General features: G+C 43.4%; 1 protein-coding gene across 1 annotated transcript in view; it reads right to left on the bottom strand.

Annotated features, from left to right (window-relative positions):
* Positions 1-1,575: 1,575 nt before the first annotated feature.
* The window catches only part of HEATR3 (HEAT repeat containing 3), a 32,164-nt gene continuing 12,143 nt past the window's right edge, over positions 1,576-21,596 (bottom strand). Inside the window, exons 7-15 of the mRNA XM_068261461.1 lie at positions 21,300-21,571; positions 18,117-18,207; positions 16,235-16,383; positions 15,588-15,670; positions 15,366-15,502; positions 14,106-14,194; positions 13,773-13,916; positions 8,532-8,708; positions 1,576-6,149 (exon numbers count right to left, since the gene is read on the bottom strand). Coding sequence (XP_068117562.1) covers positions 6,021-6,149; positions 8,532-8,708; positions 13,773-13,916; positions 14,106-14,194; positions 15,366-15,502; positions 15,588-15,670; positions 16,235-16,383; positions 18,117-18,207; positions 21,300-21,571 — 1,271 coding nt within the window. The 3' untranslated portion in view covers positions 1,576-6,020. The remainder of the gene's footprint in view (positions 6,150-8,531; positions 8,709-13,772; positions 13,917-14,105; positions 14,195-15,365; positions 15,503-15,587; positions 15,671-16,234; positions 16,384-18,116; positions 18,208-21,299; positions 21,572-21,596) is intronic.

Here is a 21,596-nt window from a genome sequence, read left to right as displayed (position 1 = left end):
TACAGAAAGCTGTCTCCGAGATTTCAGCTGTCTGTGTCCACAATTAGTAACGTATTGAGGAAATGGAAGACCACAGGCTCAGTTCAAGCTAAGGCTCGAAGTGGCAGACCAAGAAAAATCTCGGATACACAGAAGCGACAAATGGTGAGAACAGTCAGAGACAACCAACAGACCAGCACCGAAGACCTACAACATCATCTTGCTGCAGATGGAGTCACTGTGCATCGTTGAACCATCTGCTGCACTTTACACAAAGAGATGCTGTGTGCAAGAGTAATGCAGAGGAAGCCTTTTCTCCACCCACATCACAAACAGAGGTATGCTCAAAGCACATTTGGACAAGCCATCTTCATTTTGGAATAAGGTACTGTGGACTGATTAAATAAAAATTTAGTTATTTGGGCATAACAAGGGGCGTTATGCATAGAGGAAAAACAACACAGCATTCCAAGAAAAACACCTGCTACCTACAGTAAAATATGGTGGTGGTTCCATCATGCTGTGGGGCTGTGTGGTCAGTGCAGGGACTGGGAATCTTGTAAAAATAGAGTGAGCCATTGATTCCACTCAGTTTCAGCAGATTCTTGAGACCAATGTCCAGCAATCCGTGACAAAGCTGAAGCTGCGCCAGGGCTGGATGTTTCAACAGAACGACCCTAAACACTGCTCAAAATCCACTAAGGAATTCATGCAGAGGAACAAGTACAACATTCTGGAATGGCCAGCTCAGTCCCCAGACCTGAATATGATTGAAAATCTGTGGTGTGAGTTAAAGAGAGCTCTCCATGCTCGGAAGCCATCAAACCTGAATGAACTAGAGATGTTTTGTAAAGAGGAATGGTCCAAAATAACTTCAACCAGAACTCAGACTCTCATTGGAACTTACAGGAAGGCTGTAATTTCTGCAAAAAGAGGATCTACTAAATATTGATTTCATTTCTTTTTTGTGGTGCCCAAATTTATGCACCTGCCTAATTTTGTTTAATCAATTATTGCACACTTTCTGTAAATCCAATACACTTCATTTCACTTTTCAAATATCACTGTGTGTGTCTCCTATATGATATATTTAACTGACATTTTTTATCATAACAACCAACGATTTATATGGGAAAATCGTTGGTTGTTATGACCAACGATTTTCCCATCGTTGGTCATAACAACTGATACAGCTTGATGCGAACAAGGTTGCCCAAACGTTCGCATCAAGCTGTGTCAGCTTTTTACAGTGCATTTTACTAAGGGAAATGTACTTATATGTATGCATTTTACAATTGTACAATTTTTCACAACGGTGGTCTTGTAAAAGAAATTTAAATTGGGAATGTCCATTACCCAAGTGAAATTTCTAAAGTTGCAATAGTGAACTACCATGTTGAAGGTATTAAGCTTAAACAAATAAAAAACGAAAAGAAATGGTTTTGCAGAAAGAATATATAACAAAGTACAGTATTGTAGCTGCACACTTATTAATAAAACTGCACACATTTCACACATCCATAAAAGAACACAAAGGAACTTTGTTACACTTCATTTTTTTTTTTTTCATATGAAAGTCCATTGATGAAAATCATCCAATCCTAAGATTTCTTTATTTTGCATAATACATTCGTAGCTTAGAAAAGAGATAGGAACAGGAAGTTTGGAGAGTGACTGTGGATGTCTGATTTATGTAACAACATATACACCAGTTTTAAACATTAGCAGAAGGTGAGAATGTCTGCATGGCTCCTTCTATAAAAGAATAGAACTATGGGCCTAAAGTTTGAAGCAGCTGTAAAATTGCAGTGTGCAGACAGAGCTCAGCAATTGTACCAGTACTAACGACAGGCGGGCAAGTGTTACCCTATTAGGGTAATGCATGGTATGCCGCGAGTGTACCATACGTTCCACACTAATGCGCATGGTAAACCCAGTAATGCATGCTTCCCCCTTGCTGTTAATATCGGTAAAATCATTGTGTGCTATCTGCAATTTTATCACTGCTTCATGCATCAGGCCATATATAGCAGATGTTTTGTAGCCAGAAGAAATGTGTTTGAAGATACAAAAATGATTTTAAAGTTTTTCAGACACTTTCAAACAGAACTATAAAGGCTCATACAGATGTCAAGTCCACATTTAAACACACATAAAAAAACAAACACAAATATAAAGACAAATGTACTGTAGCATGAAAACAAAACAAAAAAAAACGTGCTTCTATTCGGGTATCCTGTATTTTTCATTTCGTCATAGCTAGAGATAAGCTTGAAATGCTGTTTCCATGCAAATTTTCAGTGAATGAAACTGAGCCAATTACACTCAGTATCTACTAATCAATTAGCTTAAAGTTGGTTAGATAACCAGTACTAGTGTTGGCGTTCTAACTTGGGTCAGCCTCAGGTGCAACCGGAACATCATTAATTCAAAGTGAACTTAACCTCCTTGGCGGTAACCCCGTGTGTGACACGGGGTAAGCCGCCGGAGGGTGCCGCTCAGGCCCTGCTGGGCCGATTTACATAATTTTTTTTTTCAAACACGCAGCTAGCACTTTGCTAGCTGCGTGTTTGGTCTGATTGCCGCCGCCCGCCGCCGATGCGCCGCTACCCGCCGCGGAAACAGGCCCCCCCCCCCCCCGCATACCCCTTGCGCAACCTGGCCAATCGCCGCCAGGCTGCGCTATGGGGTGGATCGGGACTCCCTGTGACGTCACGACGTCCATGACGTCACTCCGTTCGCCATGGCGACGGGGAGGCCCTCAAGGAAATCCCGTTCAGAACGGGATTTCCTTATGGGCAAGCAGCGCCGGCGGCGATCGGAGGGGATGGGGGGACGCCGTGGGGAGGGGGGGGGGGGGGAAGCATGTAGCTAGCGCTAGGCTAGCTACATGCTAAAAAAAAAAGTGAAAAGAACTCCTGCGGCTGCGCAGCCGCGGGAATTATACCGCCAGGGGGGGGTTAATAAAGCAAATTATTGCCACAATTAATTTTTTTGTTTTGGTGCACCAATGATTTATAGACGCTCCGTAGGTCTAACTAGAGGTGGATGTGCCATAACTAAAAGGCACTATCAATTCATCTTAATAACCGTGTGGTCATGAGCCCATGATCTGAAGCTTGAAAACACCTGGTTGGAGGACCACAAAAATAGTGTTTTAGACATGCCCTAGTAAAAGTCTAGACTTGAACTCTAGTCAGATGTTGCAGCAGGACCTTTAGGCTAGGTTCACAGTGGGTGTCGCGTTCCATGTTAAAGAACACGATGGAATGGGAAAGCAGCGCTGCACATTATCCATGAATTGTGTCGTTTACAGTGAAGCATAATTATTGAAAAGTATTATTTGCTGTCACAGTTAACGTGCGCATATTGCAGTAACGCACTGTATACAGTGTTACAATTCTGCATTCCATTATGCCACAACCTGCGTTACAATTCCGCATACCATTATATTGCATGGCAAACTGCATTACAAAGTGACCATTATGCCGCATGGCACCACTGAACATAGCTTAAATATATAGTTCAAAGTCAAAAACTCTACAGTGAGACAATTAAAAATAGAACGAAAAATGAACATGTCAACCGCGCTACTTCCGTGCAAGTTTATCTGGGAAAAGAGCAGCAGGTGCACCAGACATGTACACAGATGGATAAAATAAAAATATATTTCAGAAGCTTAAAATTTCCTATATTGCAACTGCCCTATGACACAAATATTCCATTATATAAAATGGGCTTCACCACCTGCTGCATCTGTTGATGAACAAGGTGGAGCTTCAGCCAAACCATTTTTCCAGGTTTTTTCTTAGGTTTAGGTTCAGACACCAAATCGAAACAATGGGATCTGGCACAATTCTGGTCTACCGGTTCTCCAACACTTCATCTCTGACATATATGGCAGTAGAATATAAATTAAAGTGCATAATATATAACACTAATCACCAGAGTTTGGGATAACTTTCCCAATGGGGACTTTAGATCTGATTACTACATTAATAGGCTGGACTCCCCTGTCTGATAAATCTCTCATTTTCTGTTAAGTTTCTGAGACAAAAGGTGGGGGGTGGGGGAGATCTGCACACCATTGAATACGGACAACGGGGCTTCTAAGAATTCCCTATTCTTTCCAAATAAAAAAGGTTGGATTTTGATGTTCCTGTTTTAGGCACATCACCAATTTTCTTTATAGAAAAAAAAATGGTAATTACTTCATTGAGCCTTTGAAATCCAGTTTGGCAATGGGGTAAGGCTAAGCAGAAGTGCAGTTAATCACTTCAGGATCACAGGTTTTTTTTTTTACATTAAAAACCAAAGCAATTTTCACATTTCAGAGCCCCTCTCATTCATTCACCAATAACTTTATTGTTCCTCATCACACTGAAATGATCTATTTTATTTTCGCCACAAATTAGGCTTTCATTGGGTGGTACATTTTGATAAGATTTATTTTATTCTATATGCAATGCTATGGTAGCAAGTGTTCCTAAATTGCGTTTTCTGAATAAGAGGCGGTGTCTCACTACCGCAGGCATGGTGATTGGGTTTGAGAACAGCTGTTTCCCATACCCCGATCATGGAAGGAGGGGATTAAGGTGGCGAGGCGAACTGAAATGGTTCAGCGATCTTGAACGGCATTGAATAAGTAAACCATATGCATATCTACGCCACTGATCTGCAAATGAAGTATATAGGGGCGTAGATATGCGTAGCAAAGATCCAGAAGTGGTTAATGTACATATATGAACTGTCTTAAAGGACTTACGAGCCCAAATAGGTAAAAAAAGAGAAGTACCTAATCACTTTTAAATGCATGGAGGACGCCATCTGCGCCGTTCTGCCGGGTCCCCGCAGTGTGATAGCCCCCCGTGCCGCTTCCGACCCCACGGACGGGGTCGGGCTCCCCTTCCTCTCCTAAGATGGCCGCCGGAGCCGGCCACGCAGTCTGCATACATGTTAGTGCGGCTGCGCAGCTCTAGGGCCCTCCCCCCGATCTACGCACAGAAAGTAAAGTACAAAAAAGATCTCATATTTCTATAAAAAGGACAAGATTAAAACAAATGTGGACCAACTCCAGCTACATCCCACTGAAGCGATGGACAAGCAGATCTCCACCTGCTGCCCCAGAATGCTCTTTTGGTTCTTTGATTCATATAATTTGGATGTCCGATCATGTGTTAACTTTTAGATTCACTGTCAAATGACTCACTGATCTGGAAAAAAGCATGCTGCCAGTGAAGTCAAAACTCCTGATCAGCAAGTTTCACAGATCACTGGCCATTGGATCATCTGGAAGGTCGAAGTCAGCCATTATAGTAAGAGAAACTTTTTTGTGTACTTTTAAAGTGGATCTGGACTCTTGCACAGGACAGAAGGAAAAATAGAGAAATGCACCCTGTATGCATTTAGAGAGTTTAGCCTGCTAATTCCCCCTCATTTGTGTGTAATCACAAGTTGTAATTTGATCTCTCCCCAGTTTAATATGACTGCCATGGCAGAGGTGGCAGATAAGCTCATTTGAAAGCACAGGAGGGAGACAATATGTCTGCTTCCATAAATCAAGAAGTAGAAACAGTGCAGATTTACTTTAGGATTTGTATCACCTGACAAAGAAATGTTTCTTGTTTAAACGGTATTATGCTGTTCCGTATCTTTTAGAGCAGAGAGGACATTCTGAATTCAAGTCCGCTTTAAGTGATTTGGAAATTATTATTTTTTTTAAGTAAGACTAATATTGGGCCAGTTAGAATAGCAATTATACATTTTTCTCTATTTTTGAACAAACAACATAGATATCACAATAAAAATTGAACATACAATGCTATTTTTGGAGATGAAAAGTAGAAAGCAGAAAAAATAGAACATAAACAATCAAAGTGTCAAAGTTCTGAAAGGTATATTCAAAAATATGTATTTTCCTTTCTCAGAAAAAAATAGAAGGAAAAAAAAAAAGTCTCCTTTTCTGGGCTGCAAACAAAAGGTAAAACTTATTGGATACATTCTCCATTGTCTCTTTAAATTGGGAAACCCAGTTTTTATTTTCATTTCCTCTTTAAAACCTTTTTCTCTGTAGTTTCTAGATATGAAATGAAACGCCTTAGGTTAGTCCTCACGTTGTCTAGGACGCACAACTGATCTGTACTGTATTTCTCTCTGCCTTCCTTACGAATCTGTTGCAAAAAAACAACACAGTTTTTTTATATTAGTATAAATGCTTTCACTACACTATTTTTTTTTTTAAACAAAAAGAAACTTTAATGAATGAGTATACAGCATGAACAATCAAGTGTGAATAATACTGACTAAAAGTACATTGCATAGCACACAACAAAAGGTTATAATGAAAAGTGTCTGTACACAATTTGCCAACACATAGGAATACCTTAATAGAGCGAAGAACAGCATCAACCCAGTATAGCCAACATGAATAGCACGCAATAGTCATTTAATGACATCAAACAGAGCACCAACAGACAAGCTTTAACATGCTTTCCCTTTACTCCAAATTTGATGAAATTTGCTTAGAGCGCGCCTCTATGGGTATACAGTAACTTTATAAATATAAAGCTGTCTATGCATTGCTTCCAGCTAGCAAAAGAATGGGAAAAGTCTGAAAGCCGCCTGTATGTAATCTCGTTTAGCATATAATAGGGTTTCAAATATAAAAATCTTTGTGGACTTACGGCCGCTTTCTTGTGCTCTTGTTTAAAATCTCTTGCTAATGCAATGCTAAGTGTGTGATCCCACTTGAGGGATGTGGAAAAAAGAAATCGAAAAGAAAAGCACCGCAATTGGGTCCCAGGTTTAAGCCAAATCTTCATCTACAAAAATCACAAGCATATAGAGGGCTGGGTCACAAGAAATAGCGGATCAGGTTATTTGTGTTTTTTTGTGTTTTGTTTATCTAACGTTTGCCATTATAACCATACTTAGTCATTTTTCTTGTTTATTAAACTAAATAGCAGTAATATATATAAAAAGTTTTACTGCACAACAAATGTGTTTTGTGGGCAACAACGCCCACTTCTTTAGGTCAGTAAGGTGCCCTATTGGAATTGGTTGGAACACACACACACACACACTCTCTCGTATCAATGACATAAGTGGCTTATTGTGAGTCCCTATATATATATATATAGGGACTCACAATAAGCCACTTATTTCATTGATACGAGAGAGTGTGTGTGTGTGTGTGTTCCAACCAATTCCAATAGGGCACCTTACTGACCTAAAGAAGTGGGCGTTGTTGCCCACAAAACACATTTGTTGTGCAGTAAAACTTTTTTAGTCCTAATCACAAGTGTAGAATCGGGATGGCAATGCTTAGGGGAACTCGTGGAGAAGCACATGATCAGTTTCATTAGCTGATAGATTTGTAAAGTCCTGATTTGCTGGTCATGATCATGTGTTAAACCGGGAAGTCATCACAGCAAATCACAACCTTACAAATCTATCAGCTGATCAAATGTTTCTCCATGAGCTCTCCTAGGCAGGGACAGCCCTGGTGTAGACATCCATCTCTAGATTTTTTTTTTTTATTATTGATTTTACACCATTGGGTGCCTATTACCCACCAGTCGTATCTGTGTTACCCTCCATTGGAGTGAAGAGACCAAGAGCAACCTACCCATTGAGAGTCCATTTACCAACCCGAGTGTAGGGGGGGGGGGGGGTGTTCCTATATCTATCTAGCAACCTGGGTTTGTCAGTAGCTCTTCTTTACATGATTTCTTCCACGTGTCACAACATACAATACTGTGCTCCCCATCCCTCTCGTGTGTATCTTTTTTTTTTATCAAGGTTAACCTGATCCCCCCCATGCACGTATTTCACTGTAATGTGGTCACTTTGACTTTATACACCACTTTTGTTAGGAAGGGAACCCGAGGTGGGTTTTAAGAATGCTATCAGAACACAGAGGCTGATTCTGCATATTATCGCCAGCCTCTGTGTCTGTACTGTGCCCCCCCCCCCTCCCCCGTGCTCTGCTGTCCACCAGGAAAATAAAAACTCTGTGCTAGCGACATGCACCTTGTCGCTAGCAGGCTGTTTACCTTTGTGCTGCCAGTCACCGCCGCTCCCCCACCTCCTCTAGATCGCGGCTCCTGGCCTGCGTCTCTTTCCTCCCAGCCTCTGTAAGCGGATTGGAGGGAAGGGATGCAGGCGGGGAGCGGCGCTACAGAGGAGGCGGAGTAGCGGCAGTGACAGGCAGCACAAAGGTAAAGAGCCTGCTAGCGACAAGCTGCATGTCGCTAGCACGGCTGTTTTATTTTTCTGGGGGACAGCAGAGTGCAGGGGGGGGCACAGTACAGACACAGAGGCTGGAGATAGTATGCAGAACCAGCCTCTGTGTCCTAATAGCATTCTTAAAACCCACCTCGGGTTCTCTTTAATGATTGTAATAATGCAAAAATATATTAGCATGTGCTATATCAAAAAGAACAAGCAATAAGAGTCAGAATTGAAGTGTATCACAGATGCATGCGCACGCAAACACAACACCTGCTGGTAGACTGCAAATACTGAAATAACTTGACATGGCAAGCACAAACCTTTGATTTGAAAGCTGGTTGAATTTTCTTTAGGGATTGAAGTAACTTTATTTCCACTGCAGCTGCTTCTGCCTCATCACCATCCGCAAATACATCAAAAAGTGCATCCAGTGCTCCTCCAGACACCACGAGGGATGAGTCATTGGTGGCAACTCTCAGTAGGAAGTTTCCTATCAACTGAATCAAAACAAAACTTTAGAACTGTATACCAATTAAGTTTTCGTTCCCGTCAATAAATAAATCAACTGATCTTCGCTAGGTATGAAACTGAACTACTTGTGAAATGTATACATTTATAAATGTGACATCAAATCAATAAAGGTTAATCTTCTGACATGTTTGCCACTAAAGTCTCATGCTCACAATACAATCTAGTGTAAATACAGGTCTCTCCCGAAGCCACTTAACGATCTTGCATGTTAGAGCTTTAAAATGGCAACTAAAGCGAGAGGGATATGGAGGCTGCCATATTTACTTTTAAACAATGCCCATTACCTGGTTGTCCTGCTGACCTATGGTTTAATATGTTTAGTCATAGACCCTGAACAAACTTGCAGCAGATCAGGCGTTTGACATTGTAAGATCTGACAAGATTAGCTTGTTTCTGGTGCGATTCAGACACTACGGCAGCCAAATAGATCAACAGGATGCCAGGCAACTGGTATTGTTTAAAAGAATAAATATGGCAGCCTCCATATTCATCTCACTCGAGTTGTCCTTTAAGCCACAAATGGTGGCCGAATCCCGTTCCCATCCCTACCCACCTGTGAAAGTTGATCCACTGTGCCAGGAGCCACTGTTTACCTCCCTTCTTCATAGACAGAACAGGTCATTCAGCTGTTACTTATTGACCTGCCTGCACAGCACTGAGCACCTGTAGTGTCACAAATTTGGCTCAAATTGTGCGTGTGTACGCAGCTTAAAGGACAACTGAAGTGAGAGGGATATGGAGGCTGCTATATTTATTTCATTTTAAGAAATGACAGTTGCCTGGCTACCCTGTTGATCCTATGCCTCTAATACTTTAAAGAGACGGACCGTTAGGGATAAAAATCCACTGGGGGTGGGGGTCTGGGGGGGACGCGAACCGGGCCGTACCTGAGCGGGCGGGGTGACTAAGGGAGGTTGCAGCAGCCGGTCGGGTGCAGGTAAAAAAAAAAAAACAGAAAAAACCAAACTTACACAGGATTCCGTGTGGTTTCTTCCAGGCTTAAGTCTTCTCCGGCCTCAATTGCGTCTCACCTCTCGTCATGTGACTACGCTTCCTCCAACCCAGAAGGAGAAAGCTGGTAGCCACATGACGCGAGGTGGGACGCAATTGAGGCAGAAGAAGCCTGAAAGAAACCGCCCGGCAGCAACTGAAGACAAAGGCCTGGGTAAGTTTTAACCCTCCCTCACCCACCCAGCTGCTACACCCTCCCTTCCTCACCCACTTGGCTGCTGAAACAAAAGTGGCAATGGAGTAAAAACGCATCCGATCAACCAGTAGTCAGATCTGTTTTCATTGATTCGCTTGCCAATGTGAACCAAGCCTTACAGATCTGGAGAAGCGGAAACCAGATCCGTTTTACCGGACCAGTTTGGCTTAAAGTGACTCCGAGCTCACCCAAAAAAAGAAAGTTGTACTCACCAGGGGCTTTCTCTAGCCCAGTGCTGGTCGGGAGCGTCCTGGCTCCTCTCCTTCTCCCAGCTCCAGAATGGCTGACAGGCCACAGCCCGGGCGACACTCGGCGTATGAAGCGGCTGACGTCACACGCCGGCCGCCTCGCGTCATCACGGCGGCCGGCGTGAAAGTACTGCGCATGCGCGCTTTAATCGCGCATGCGCAGTACTTTCACGCCGGCCGCCGTGATGACGCGAGGCGGCCGGCGTGTGACGTCAGCTCCAACTCTCTTTAAAGGAAAACTTAAGTCAAAGGTAAAAAATGAGATTTACTCACCTGGGGCTTCCCTCAGCCCCCAGCAGCCAATCGGTGCCCTCGCAGCCCCGCTCTGACGCTCCAGGACCCGCCGGCGAGCACTTCCGGTTTGGCCGTCACCGGCCGACAGGCATGGGAACGCGAGTGATTGTTCGCGTTTCCAGCCTGTATATCGCCCCCTATGCTGCTATTGCGACCTCCTGGCCGCTGGGGGCTGAGGGAAGCCCCAGGTGAGTAAATCTCATTTTTGACTTAAGTTTTCCTTTAAAGAGAAAAATAAAATGTGCAAACAGACCTTCATACATTGTCGCCCTTAATGTGTACCCGAGGCGATATGTGACATGATGAGATAAACGTGTATGAATAGTGCCAAAAAAATATTAATAACCAGGCTGTTTTGCTGGTTTTATTTTGCTGCCGGAAAGTTATTTTTATAGGCACGGAAGTGAAAACTTCTGTCTTGTCTGTATCTTGTCGGGAATATAGTAGTCATCAGCGATAAGCAAATTACAGCCATAAAAGTTTTTCTGGCAGAATAGAACTTCTGAGGGCAGGCAGAGATAAAATACATCAACTATTGGCCGTTTTCTAACTCTGGGACACCTAATAGGCTGCCACTGATTAGAGACAGTAAAACATTCAACCTGAATTGTAAATGTTTAAATAAAACCATGGGATACTTTAAAAAGTCATTTTTAGGAGTAGCAGGATAAATATAATTGTTTATCTCATCAGTTCTTTTTTACCTCGGGTTCACTTTAACCTCCTTGCCGGTCCAATTCCCGTCGGCAAGGAGGCAGCGCAGCACTTTGGCTGCTGAGCGGCGGCATCCCCCCACCACTCCGATCGCCTCCGGCAATCAGAGTAAGCAGGAAATCCCGTTCAGTATGGGATTTCCTGCAGGGCTTCCCCGGTCGCCATGGCGACGGGGCGGGATGACGTCACCGACGTCATGGACGTCAGAGGGAATCCCGATCCACCCCTCAGCGCTGCCTGGCACTGATTGGCCAGGCTGCGCAGGGGTCTGGGGGGGGAAAAAAAATTATGCAAATCGGCCCAGCGGGGCCTGAGAAATCCTCCTGCGCAGGTTACCCCGAGCTGAGCTCGGGATAACCGGCAAGGAGGTTAAAGAGGCACTTAAGCCAGCCATCTTAAATAATGAAATAAAAATACTGTAATAAAAAAAGTGCTTCATTTTTACAATAATTTAGTCAGTGTTTCCCCATTGTAAAATCTTTTAAATCCCTGATTTACATTCTGACATTTATTACATGGTGACATTTTTACTGTTGGCAGGTGATGTAGCTGCTGCATGCTTTTTTGGCAGTTGGAAACAGCTGTAAACAGCTATTTCCCACAATGTAACAAGGTTCACAGACAGGAAACTGCAAGGAGTACCACGGTCCTCAGAGCTTCTTGTGGGAGGGGTTTCACCACAATATCAGTCATACAGCGCCCCCTGATGGTCGGTTTGTGAAAATGAATAGATTTCTCATGTAAAAGGGGGTATCAGCTACTGATTGGGATAAAGTTCAATTCTTGGAGTTTCTCTTCAAAGAACAACTGTTAGCCATCATATGCCCCCCACAAAAATTACATATGTAAGTAGATAAATGCTTGCTCCACTTACATATCAGATGTAATGCACTGTCCACATTTTGGTTTCTTTTAATTTTATTTATATTATTTTCCTGGCAGGGGCCATCTTGTGCCCTTCAGGATAAAGAATCCCCTCCCCCCCTTCCACATCTCCCTCCTCCCCCCACTCATTCAGAGCACAGCAGGGAGGATAAAGGCAGCAGGCACAAACTCACCTAATAATGTATCCAAGTGCTGGCGTCCCCATCTGTTCTCTGCACTACCACCGGAGGCATTGCAGAGAGTATAGAAGGGAACTGCAGCGCCTGGAACTATTATTTATTGTATTTATAAAGCGCCAACATATTGTGCAGAGCTGGATTATTCAGGGAGTCTGTATGCAGCTCCTTTATCCTTCCCTAATATTCAGCACAGGGAAGAGGGAGAATTCTGCGGGCAGCGGATGCAGCAGAGAGGGAGCCCACATGCCTCTGGAGGAGGGGGGCCGAGGATAGTGACAGGAGACAGCCTCTGGCCCCCCTCCCTGCGCACTAACACGGCTGAAACAGAGAGTGAAGGGGAGAGCAGGCTACCAATCACAGCGCAGAGAGGCGAGTGACAGAGGCTTCAGCCAATCAGGCTGATACAGCATAACATGTCACTTCTCTTTTGCATCTGTGTTAGTCTGCGTACCATCTTAGAGCCTGGGGGCATGGGGAGAGAAGGAGCACTGCAAGACTGTTTGTAAAGTTTGGATTTGCCTGGTTAGCATACTTTTGACTATTGTAACAGCCTGCACTAAAAAATTAATTTTGTATTTAATGCCTAACAGTTACTCTTTCAGTATCCCTTAAGGGCTCATTCACACTGCACAACGCAAGCACTAACACAATTTCGTGCATGCGTTGCTATTGCATGGTCAACGCACGGAATGCACGTCGTGGTGCGCTAAGCACATAAGTCGGCAGCTGTAATCATCTGGTAACGCGTGCGTCAAAATGTCCCCAGATGCGTCATACATCATAATGCGTGGGAACGCACACCTGTAGTGTGAATGGTGACATAAAAGTCTATGGACTTTCATGCTGCCATATGCATCGTGCACAATGTGCGTTGCGTCAAAACTGACAGTGCAGTACATAGTGTGAATGAGCCCAAGCTTGAGGATCAAGCTCAATAGTTAGGATGACACCGTGGGCAACAACCACTATACAGATACATTGCTTGGGTATAACCAAGTCGTGTGCACTGTTATTAAGGGGAGGGTAAGAGAGATGATGGCACAATATAATCCATACTTTAATTTCCAATATTTACTTGAAATATCCTTTAGTGTAGCAAAATTTAAAAAAGTTTTCAAAATCCTGATCTACTTCTGAAACACTATAAGCTTGCTAAAGAAAATAAGTGTATTTTGCATCAAAATTGGCCACGGGTATAGGCAAAACAACCACAATTGCTGGATAGTGTAATGGTTAAGGGCTCTGCCTTTGACACAGGCAACCTGGGTTTGAATCTTGTCTCTTCCTGTTCAGTAAGGAGTCCTTGGGATAGACTCCCCAACACTGCTACTGCCTACTGAGCTCGCCCTAGTGGCTGCAGCTCAAGTGCTTTGAGTACAACAGGGGAAAAGCGCAATATAAAAGTTATCTTGTTACAGTTCAGCTAACCATGTAGTAGGGCAATACGACTCAAAGGTGCTTTCAATAATTGAAAAGGCATAAAGTGAAGATAAGTTGGTGTACCTTTAGTGTTTCTGCTGTATTCTCACTCCTGGCCAGCACGCTGCCTGTGATCCCAATAATACTGACTGCATTCACTCTTGTACTGGTGTTGTTAACAGAGACACAAGCCTCAGCAAAGCTCATGACCTGTTGTGGGGTCATGCACTGTAACAAGAAGTAGAAAGCATACAAAAGACAGAAGATAATGAGAATTAACTACTATTAACCCAAAAGCATTATTGCTACAGTATCAAAACATATAGATTTGTAAACAAGCCAAGAATTTGAAGTAGGTAAAAGCTTCCCATGTAAAGATCAGATTTCTGAAGTCTCTCTACAGAACGTAGAAAATACCTGTGGTATTCCTTTAGATGCCATCGTCTGTAGTAATGCTCGCACAGCACTGCTTGCGGCTTCTAAAAATTCATCATGGTTTGGAATATCTGATGGACAAAACAGAGATGAAAGTAAATCAAACAAAACCTGAGAGGATGATGACTATGAAAGAGGAGTGTAGTTCAAATGAGGTGAGTAAAGAAAAAAGAAAAAACAAAAGTACCATGTTCACTCACAAAGTTGAAAAACACCCCCTATTTATGGTAAACATTCAGATTTACAAAAAAAAAATGAATGTAGGCCATACATAACTGGATAATAAAAATTATCAGTTTCACAAATCGATTTGGAGGAGTTAAGCATTTAACATTTACCCATCTCCAAAAAAAAACAAATAAAAAAAAAATGGTTTGCTTTATTTTGCCTGACTATTACTATTAAAGGAGCCTTAAAGGGTAGCTAAACCGATGAGTTCCACACTTACCTGGGGCTTCTACCAGCCCCCTGCAGCCATCCTGTATCCACGCCGGTCTTCAACGATCCTCCATTCCCCCCCCCCCCCCCAGCTAGTTTCATTTTTGCCAACTTGGGAGTTGGCGGGTCACTGATCCTGCGCAGAACACTATTGTGGACAACAACACGTGAAAGGATACGCATTGCCAGGGCTGCACAGGCACAGTGGCCTGCTGAGCGAGTTGGCGAGAACAAAACTAGCTGGCGGTGGGGGAACGGCGGATCGTAGAGGACCTGCCAGGGCACAGGATGAAGATTTGATACTTTCCCGGGGTTTCCTCCCGCCCCCTAAACATGTGCGAGTCCCTCGCTGTCCACCTGCAGTCTCCCGTACAGCTGCGATCAGCCCCGGTAATAGTCTCAGTCGCGTCAGTCTGGGTCTACTGCGCATGCGCAAGAGTTCCGCGCATGCGCAGAAGACCCAGACTGGACACGACTGAGCATATTACCGGGGCTGATCACGGCTGAACGGAAGACCGCAGGAGTAGGGCAAATGACTCACACGTGTTTATGGGGCGGGAGGAAGCCCCGGGTAAGTATCAAATCTTCAGATAGCCAGATATCTGGTGCACATTAAGGATTCCCTTTAACAATGTATTTACAATAGCAAAAAAGAAAAAAAAATACATTGGGCCCATAGGACTTTTCCCTAGGCCTATATATATATATATATAACAAAAATAATATTCCATATTATAAAAGCTAGGCAAAAAAAAAAAAAAAAAAAAGACAGAAGGGCATTTGTTGCTCGTTATAAATACCCACCAGTCTGTGTGAAGACCAACTGTGAGATGTGTTGAGAAAGCTCTTGTAATGCAGAGGCTCCTCCTAAACTCTCCACATCCAGCGCTGACAAGATATTATGCAGACAGGTAAGTGCCCGGCTCTGTACAGTGTACATCCTGAAACATAGCAGAACATGGCTGCTGTAACACTAGATTAACTAGCATCAGCAAATTGGAAAAAAAAAAAAAAGATGTAAATTACTTTTTTATTAATGGTTTCCATGTCGGATTCTGTGCACAAACTTGTAGTGCATTACTATCAGGGAATCGAGTCTTTTCAAATACCTAGGAAGAAGAAATTATATTTTAGTATTAGCGCATTATGGAACTCTAGCAATATTGTGAACAAATCTTAGCAACTCCAGCCTAACATAAAGGGATGAAGGGAAACATTCTCACAAACTCCTAAATGCCCACGGAAGTGGATAAATATCAATCAACTTAGGACCCTTTTCATACTTTTTGGATGCACTGTAAATTTGAAAGTTAAAAATGGCACAAACACCACACATAAATCACAGAAATGCAATGCAATGAAAAATATATATAATAAATATGAATAAAAAAAATCTGAAACAAGTATAAATGAGTAAAGCGGCAAGCACTCGCACAGTTAACAAAACGTTAAAAATACATTTAAAAAAAAAAAAGACATTAAATGATTCTACAACGAATACATGATAAGATATAACTGCATGAGGTTTATCTGCACCAAGGCGTAACTAACATTACTTGGTTAGCAGAAACGACCAGAGCAATTGACGTGTTGCAGATTCAGGAACGGCTGAATGTCTCTGTGTATTGTACTCCAGAGGAAGTCTAAATGATTAGTGCATTTTGGGATGTCACCTTTTTTGGTATGAAGTGATTGAGAACAGCAGAGTGCACCTCAGCAGACAAACACAGAGGTGTAAGCAGCTGACCTCCATCGGGCACAACTTTCTCAACTTCACTCTCATCACTGCTAGAGAGCTCCTCCCATTCATCATCAGAAGGATCTGAAAACACAAACAACCAATTACATACTGCAAAATACAAGACAGGTAAAAATAATTCAGTCATAAATCAACACTCATTGCACTGCAGTCCAGTTTCAAGTCTTAGTCCAAACTGAATCGAGCAAAAATTGCGCTGGAAATTTGGGTGCCACCATGGTCTATAAATGTGAATTACAGCTATAGTGGCCCTCAGTAACTTAGGCACAGTCAAAAGACAGAGCCCAAATTGTGATAAAAACAGCAATATTCAGTCACCAAATAGTTGGAAGCCAAATTACCTATTTCCCCAGTGTCAATGGCGGCCTGGAGGGGAATACTAATTAGCTATGCCTGGGAGTTTTGCAGGAGCAGGGTGAGCAGTTTTTTGGCTTTACACTGCGCCCAAATTTTCTAGCACCATACTTAATTACATGTATGCATCCAAACTACTTGTTTCACAGTTACATGTGAGCAACTAGGGTTTCTGATCATATGAAAGAAAGCACAGTCTGCATACCGTATTTTTCAGACTAGAAGACGCTCCTGACCATAAGACAAACCTAGGTTTAGAGAACAAAAACCGGGGAGGGTGGACTGGAAATACTAAACTTGGTGCATTCAGGGTGCAGGGACGCCCACCTTGCATCCTCCCATGTGTCTAAATCTATCCCTCTTGTGTCGCCTATTGTCCGTCGGTAGTGCCCCTTTGTGACCTGTATTGTGCTCTTTGTGTCCTTTGTCCCACTGTCCTAGTTTGCCCCCCTTTGTGTCCTCATGTGTCCAGATTTATCCTTTTGTGCCCAGCCAGTGTCCTTCATTCCCCCTTGTGCCCAGACCGTGTCCTGCCATCTGAATAAGCATTTATGTAGCCTTGATGTCCCGCATGCGTCCTCCATTCCCCTTGCTGCCCGCATGTATCCTTCGTTCCCTCTGCTGTCCCTGCCCGCATCCTCTGTTCGTTTCCCCTGCGCCCTCCCTTCGTTCGGCACTAGGAAGAAGAGGGAGCAAGAGGAGAAGCTGGTGATCTCCGCAGGTGCTACTGGGTCAAGTAAGAGATGCAAATGCAAAGAAGGACACTGGCAGGGGCAGCAGGGAAAATGAATGGAGGACACAGGTGTGGAAAGCAGGGGTAACGAACAGAGGACCCCTGCGAGACAGCAGGGGGGACGGAGGACCCCTGCGAGACAGCAGGGGGGACGGAGGACCCCTGCGAGACAGCAGGGGGGACGGAGGACCCCTGCGAGACAGCAGGGGGGACGGAGGACCCCTGCGAGACAACAGGGGGGACGGAGGACCCCTGCGAGACAACAGGGGGGACGGAGGACTCATGCAGGACAACAGGTGGGACGGAGGACTCATGCCGGACAACAGGTGGGACGGAGGACTCATGCAGGACAACAGGTGGGACGGAGGACTCATGCAGGACAACAGGGGGGACGAAGGACTCATGCAGGACAACAGGGGGGACGTTGGACTCATGCAGGACAACAGGGGGGACGGAGGACTCATGCAGGACAACAGGGGGGACGGAGGACTCATGCGGGACAACAGGGGGGACGGAGAACTCATGCGGGACAACAGGGGGGACGGAGGACTCATGCGTGACAACAGGGGGGGGCGGAGGACTCATGCGGGACAACAGGTGGGACGGAGGACTCATGCGGGACAGCAGGGGAAAGGGAAGCTTTTTTTACAATCATAATTTAATAAACATGTATTGAAACAATTAAACAAAAAGGAAGACAAGTACAAACCATCACTGCAGCACAAGTTGACAATCATCTCCAGGGCACATTTCTGACTGTCCAGTAAGCAGGATGCTTGCTTGAGCTCTTCATTTGTTGCCTTAAACAAAAGAATTGCATTAAGGATGTAAGTGCTTACCAGTATATTCTGTAGTTACTGCATTTTGATAAATGTTATGGAAACATTGCAGTAGGAAATATTGTTCACTATTTATGTTTGAATCATAGATATAACACAGGCACACACATGAACCTGAAGAGTAATAGGATTGCGAGGTCTATACGGCTATACAGTATGTTTTTAGCGAGTACAGACTAGGTAGCCACAGTACAGACATCACATCTATTATGGTCACATTCATTGCATTAAGGGATAACAAAGTTGTCCATATTAATACGCATCTTACCCAATGTCACTACAGGCATGGCCATTTTGTGCACGATAGTCAAAAATGTACATAACCAAGACCCTACTAACAATTTCTAGCATACACATGCAAGTACCAGATGCATCCTCTGTGACTGGCATTAGCAGTTATAGCACACTTCTTCCAGCAAGGCAGCCAGACTGTGCAGCACAGCGGATGTCTGGCTAGGAGTTCTGTCCCCAACCCAGCCTGACATAAGCGCCCTCACTGCGGCTTAGAATAAGAAAATCAAAACCATATGACTGATGCACTCGGGGAAGTAACATCTGTACACCAATGTACAGCAGCCTAAACTCACTAAATTAGCAGCTGTAGGCTGTAAGGTAAACAAAGAGGTCACACAAGAGGAAAGTATGTGTACTGCAAGTGCTCCAAGATGTGTGGTTTGAAAACGTTTTTACGATCGTCACATTTCCAGACTGCATCCAAATAGTGCACAAACGGAAAATGTGTTGCTTTTATATAATAAAGTATATGGTTCCTAAATATGTAAAAACTGTGAGCCAGCTGTGTTTCCTTTTCCACAGCTCCTTCTCTTGCTAGCCATCACAAACTTACAATTCATTCTTTCGAAGGCTGTGTGCACAATTCTGCTAGATATCAAAAAACTGCAGTTGTCCACTGATCTGAAGCCAACTCCAAATCCCATTTACAACCTTGTTAATAAATTAATTTAAAGGCAGGAATTTATAGCCTCATGTTATGTGATGCTGCTAACTCTGTATTTGCAAAAGTATCCTCTGAAGCGTGAGCAATGGGTCAGAGATTTAGATGTTATAAGTAAGGAATGGTATGCGATCCTGCAGACGGTTCCCTCTGTGTCAACTAATACATCTCAGAAAATGTCCCAACTCAATATAATTCACAGTAAGTGTTTAAAGTGTACCAAAAATGAGAAGCATCTCAGGTTCCAAACTTACCTGGGGCTTTAGGGCCACTTGTCCCTCGCTGTCTTGTACCCGAAAGCTTGTCCGAGTCGCACTCCGTCGTGCATGTGCGGCCTGTCGTGCTCTCATCCCTGGGAGCGATCTGCACCTGCAGAGAAGCACTGCGCGAGAGCAGATCGCTCCCAGGTACGGGTGAGGGACGAGCAGCCCTAACGGGGCTTAAGGAAGCCCCAGGCAAGTATGGAACCTGAGACGCTTCTTGTCTCAGGTTCAGTTTAACCCCCAAAAATATATATTGTATGGATAGGAGAGATAACCCAGATGGTCCATGTAAGCAGGATCACTGAAATTTGCTCCACATGTTATGGAAATGTATTGCATAAAAACTGGGTGGGTGTTCTTAATTTGTTAAACAGTGCTTTGAATAAAATGTTGCCTAAGAGTGCCCAATTATGTATATTGGGTTTGCTACCAGACTGACTTAGCTGAAGCCTTTCTTTAGGCTATGGGGCTGCGTCGTCTATTTCAAGCATGTAAGCTTATCCTGATATGTATATCTCCCACCCTCTACAGAGTAATGGAAGTCTTTGATGAATGCCAATTTAAAATTAAAAACTATTAATGAATGCTCACAGGGGTGTGCCACAAAAATTGGATAAAACATGGGCTGCCTGGTTAGATACTCCAGACCCAACGGTACTAGATCTGGTAACAGACAAGACTCCAGGGGGTTAGATAAGATGCCAATTTTGTAGAACAAGGACACTAGGTCATGCTCCTTATATGGAGCTTTTCCTCTACTGGATGCTCCTATGGTATATATTGTATGGTTTGTATTTTTCCTTGTGATACGATTCACAGTGTTTATGTATAGTACATGATTACAAAATGTAACGCATTGCTGTATTGGATGTTTTGTTAATTTGTTCTCATACGATTTATAAAAAATAAAGTTCATATCTGCAATTTAAAAAAAAAAAAAAAAAAAGAAGTAGCGACATTCTTAAATCCGCATTACACTTTATGAAGCATATTCAACCAGAAAGGCAGGAACAAATATTACTTTTCAATTCAAATGTGCCTGGTAAGATATTGTGTAGCTCCGGCGGATAGCCGAGCCTGATCGGGTCTGCAGTAGCGCAGACCTGATCAGGCTTGGCCATTTCCACCGGAGTCCATCAGAAAGCCGCTACTGTTCCTGCCCGCACCACAAGGGTAGTTTGGGGGGAGCCAGTGTTGGATCCCCTGTGGATCCAAAAGAGGCTTCCTCCTTCCACCAATGTTTTCCCCCTTCTGAGGCAAGTACCTCCTAGGATCACTTTTTTACCCATCAGGTATACTTTAACATGGTGTCAGCAGTGTACAGATGTTAGATCTTTTTCTACATGGATACTAACTACATCAAGATTATTCTCAGACACACTTTTTGGAGGCCTGTGCAGCTGAGTGTGATGATATGGCCACATCTATCCTCCCCCTGGCTGGCTGGAAATGGGGTCTTGTCAAGTGTTTTTAACACCGGAAGCTTAGTGACTTACTGTATTTTTTAACTTGTGGAAGCATACATACAAGTTAATAAGTTAATAGGTTATGACTTAGATTGCGTACCGATTATATAAACATGACATGTCTGGTTAAACTGCTATTCAGATACTACTTCTACTTGCCCTGTTGCCAAGCAGAACGCACTGTAGGATGTATGGCAAGTTCAGAACAATAGGACTATATTTTTCTAGAGAGCATGTATTCATGCAGGTGTTTTTGTCATGCCCTCACACCTGTGTGCAGCATCACTGAAAGGACTTTGCAGTTGGTCCAGTATGTGACCTATACAGTATAATCATGCTTTACAGCAACTATACAACTCTATAACCTACTGGAACAAAGTCGGAGATATCTTCATATTTTGAACCTTTATCCACAACACTGGAAATGCCTTCATTTTCATTGGCTTCTTCCATGCTTGTTGCAGCTTCTGATTCAACTACAGAGTTAGCTGCTTTCAAGCGCAGGGCTTCATCTTCTTTCATCTTCACAATGAAGTTCCCAGAATCCATAGAAAGAGCACCTGCAAGTATCCTCAAAATGGCATTTATAGAGTCGGTCTGACTGGAAGGAGGGATTTTTTCTTTTAAGTTCCAAATGGTACCTACAGAACAGTGGTATTATATAAT

Source organism: Hyperolius riggenbachi, chromosome 11 (assembly GCF_040937935.1).
Source record: "Hyperolius riggenbachi isolate aHypRig1 chromosome 11, aHypRig1.pri, whole genome shotgun sequence".
Classification (NCBI taxonomy): domain Eukaryota; kingdom Metazoa; phylum Chordata; class Amphibia; order Anura; family Hyperoliidae; genus Hyperolius; species Hyperolius riggenbachi.
Note: the sequence above shows the minus strand (reverse complement) of the source record. Positions and strands in the feature narration are given on the sequence as shown.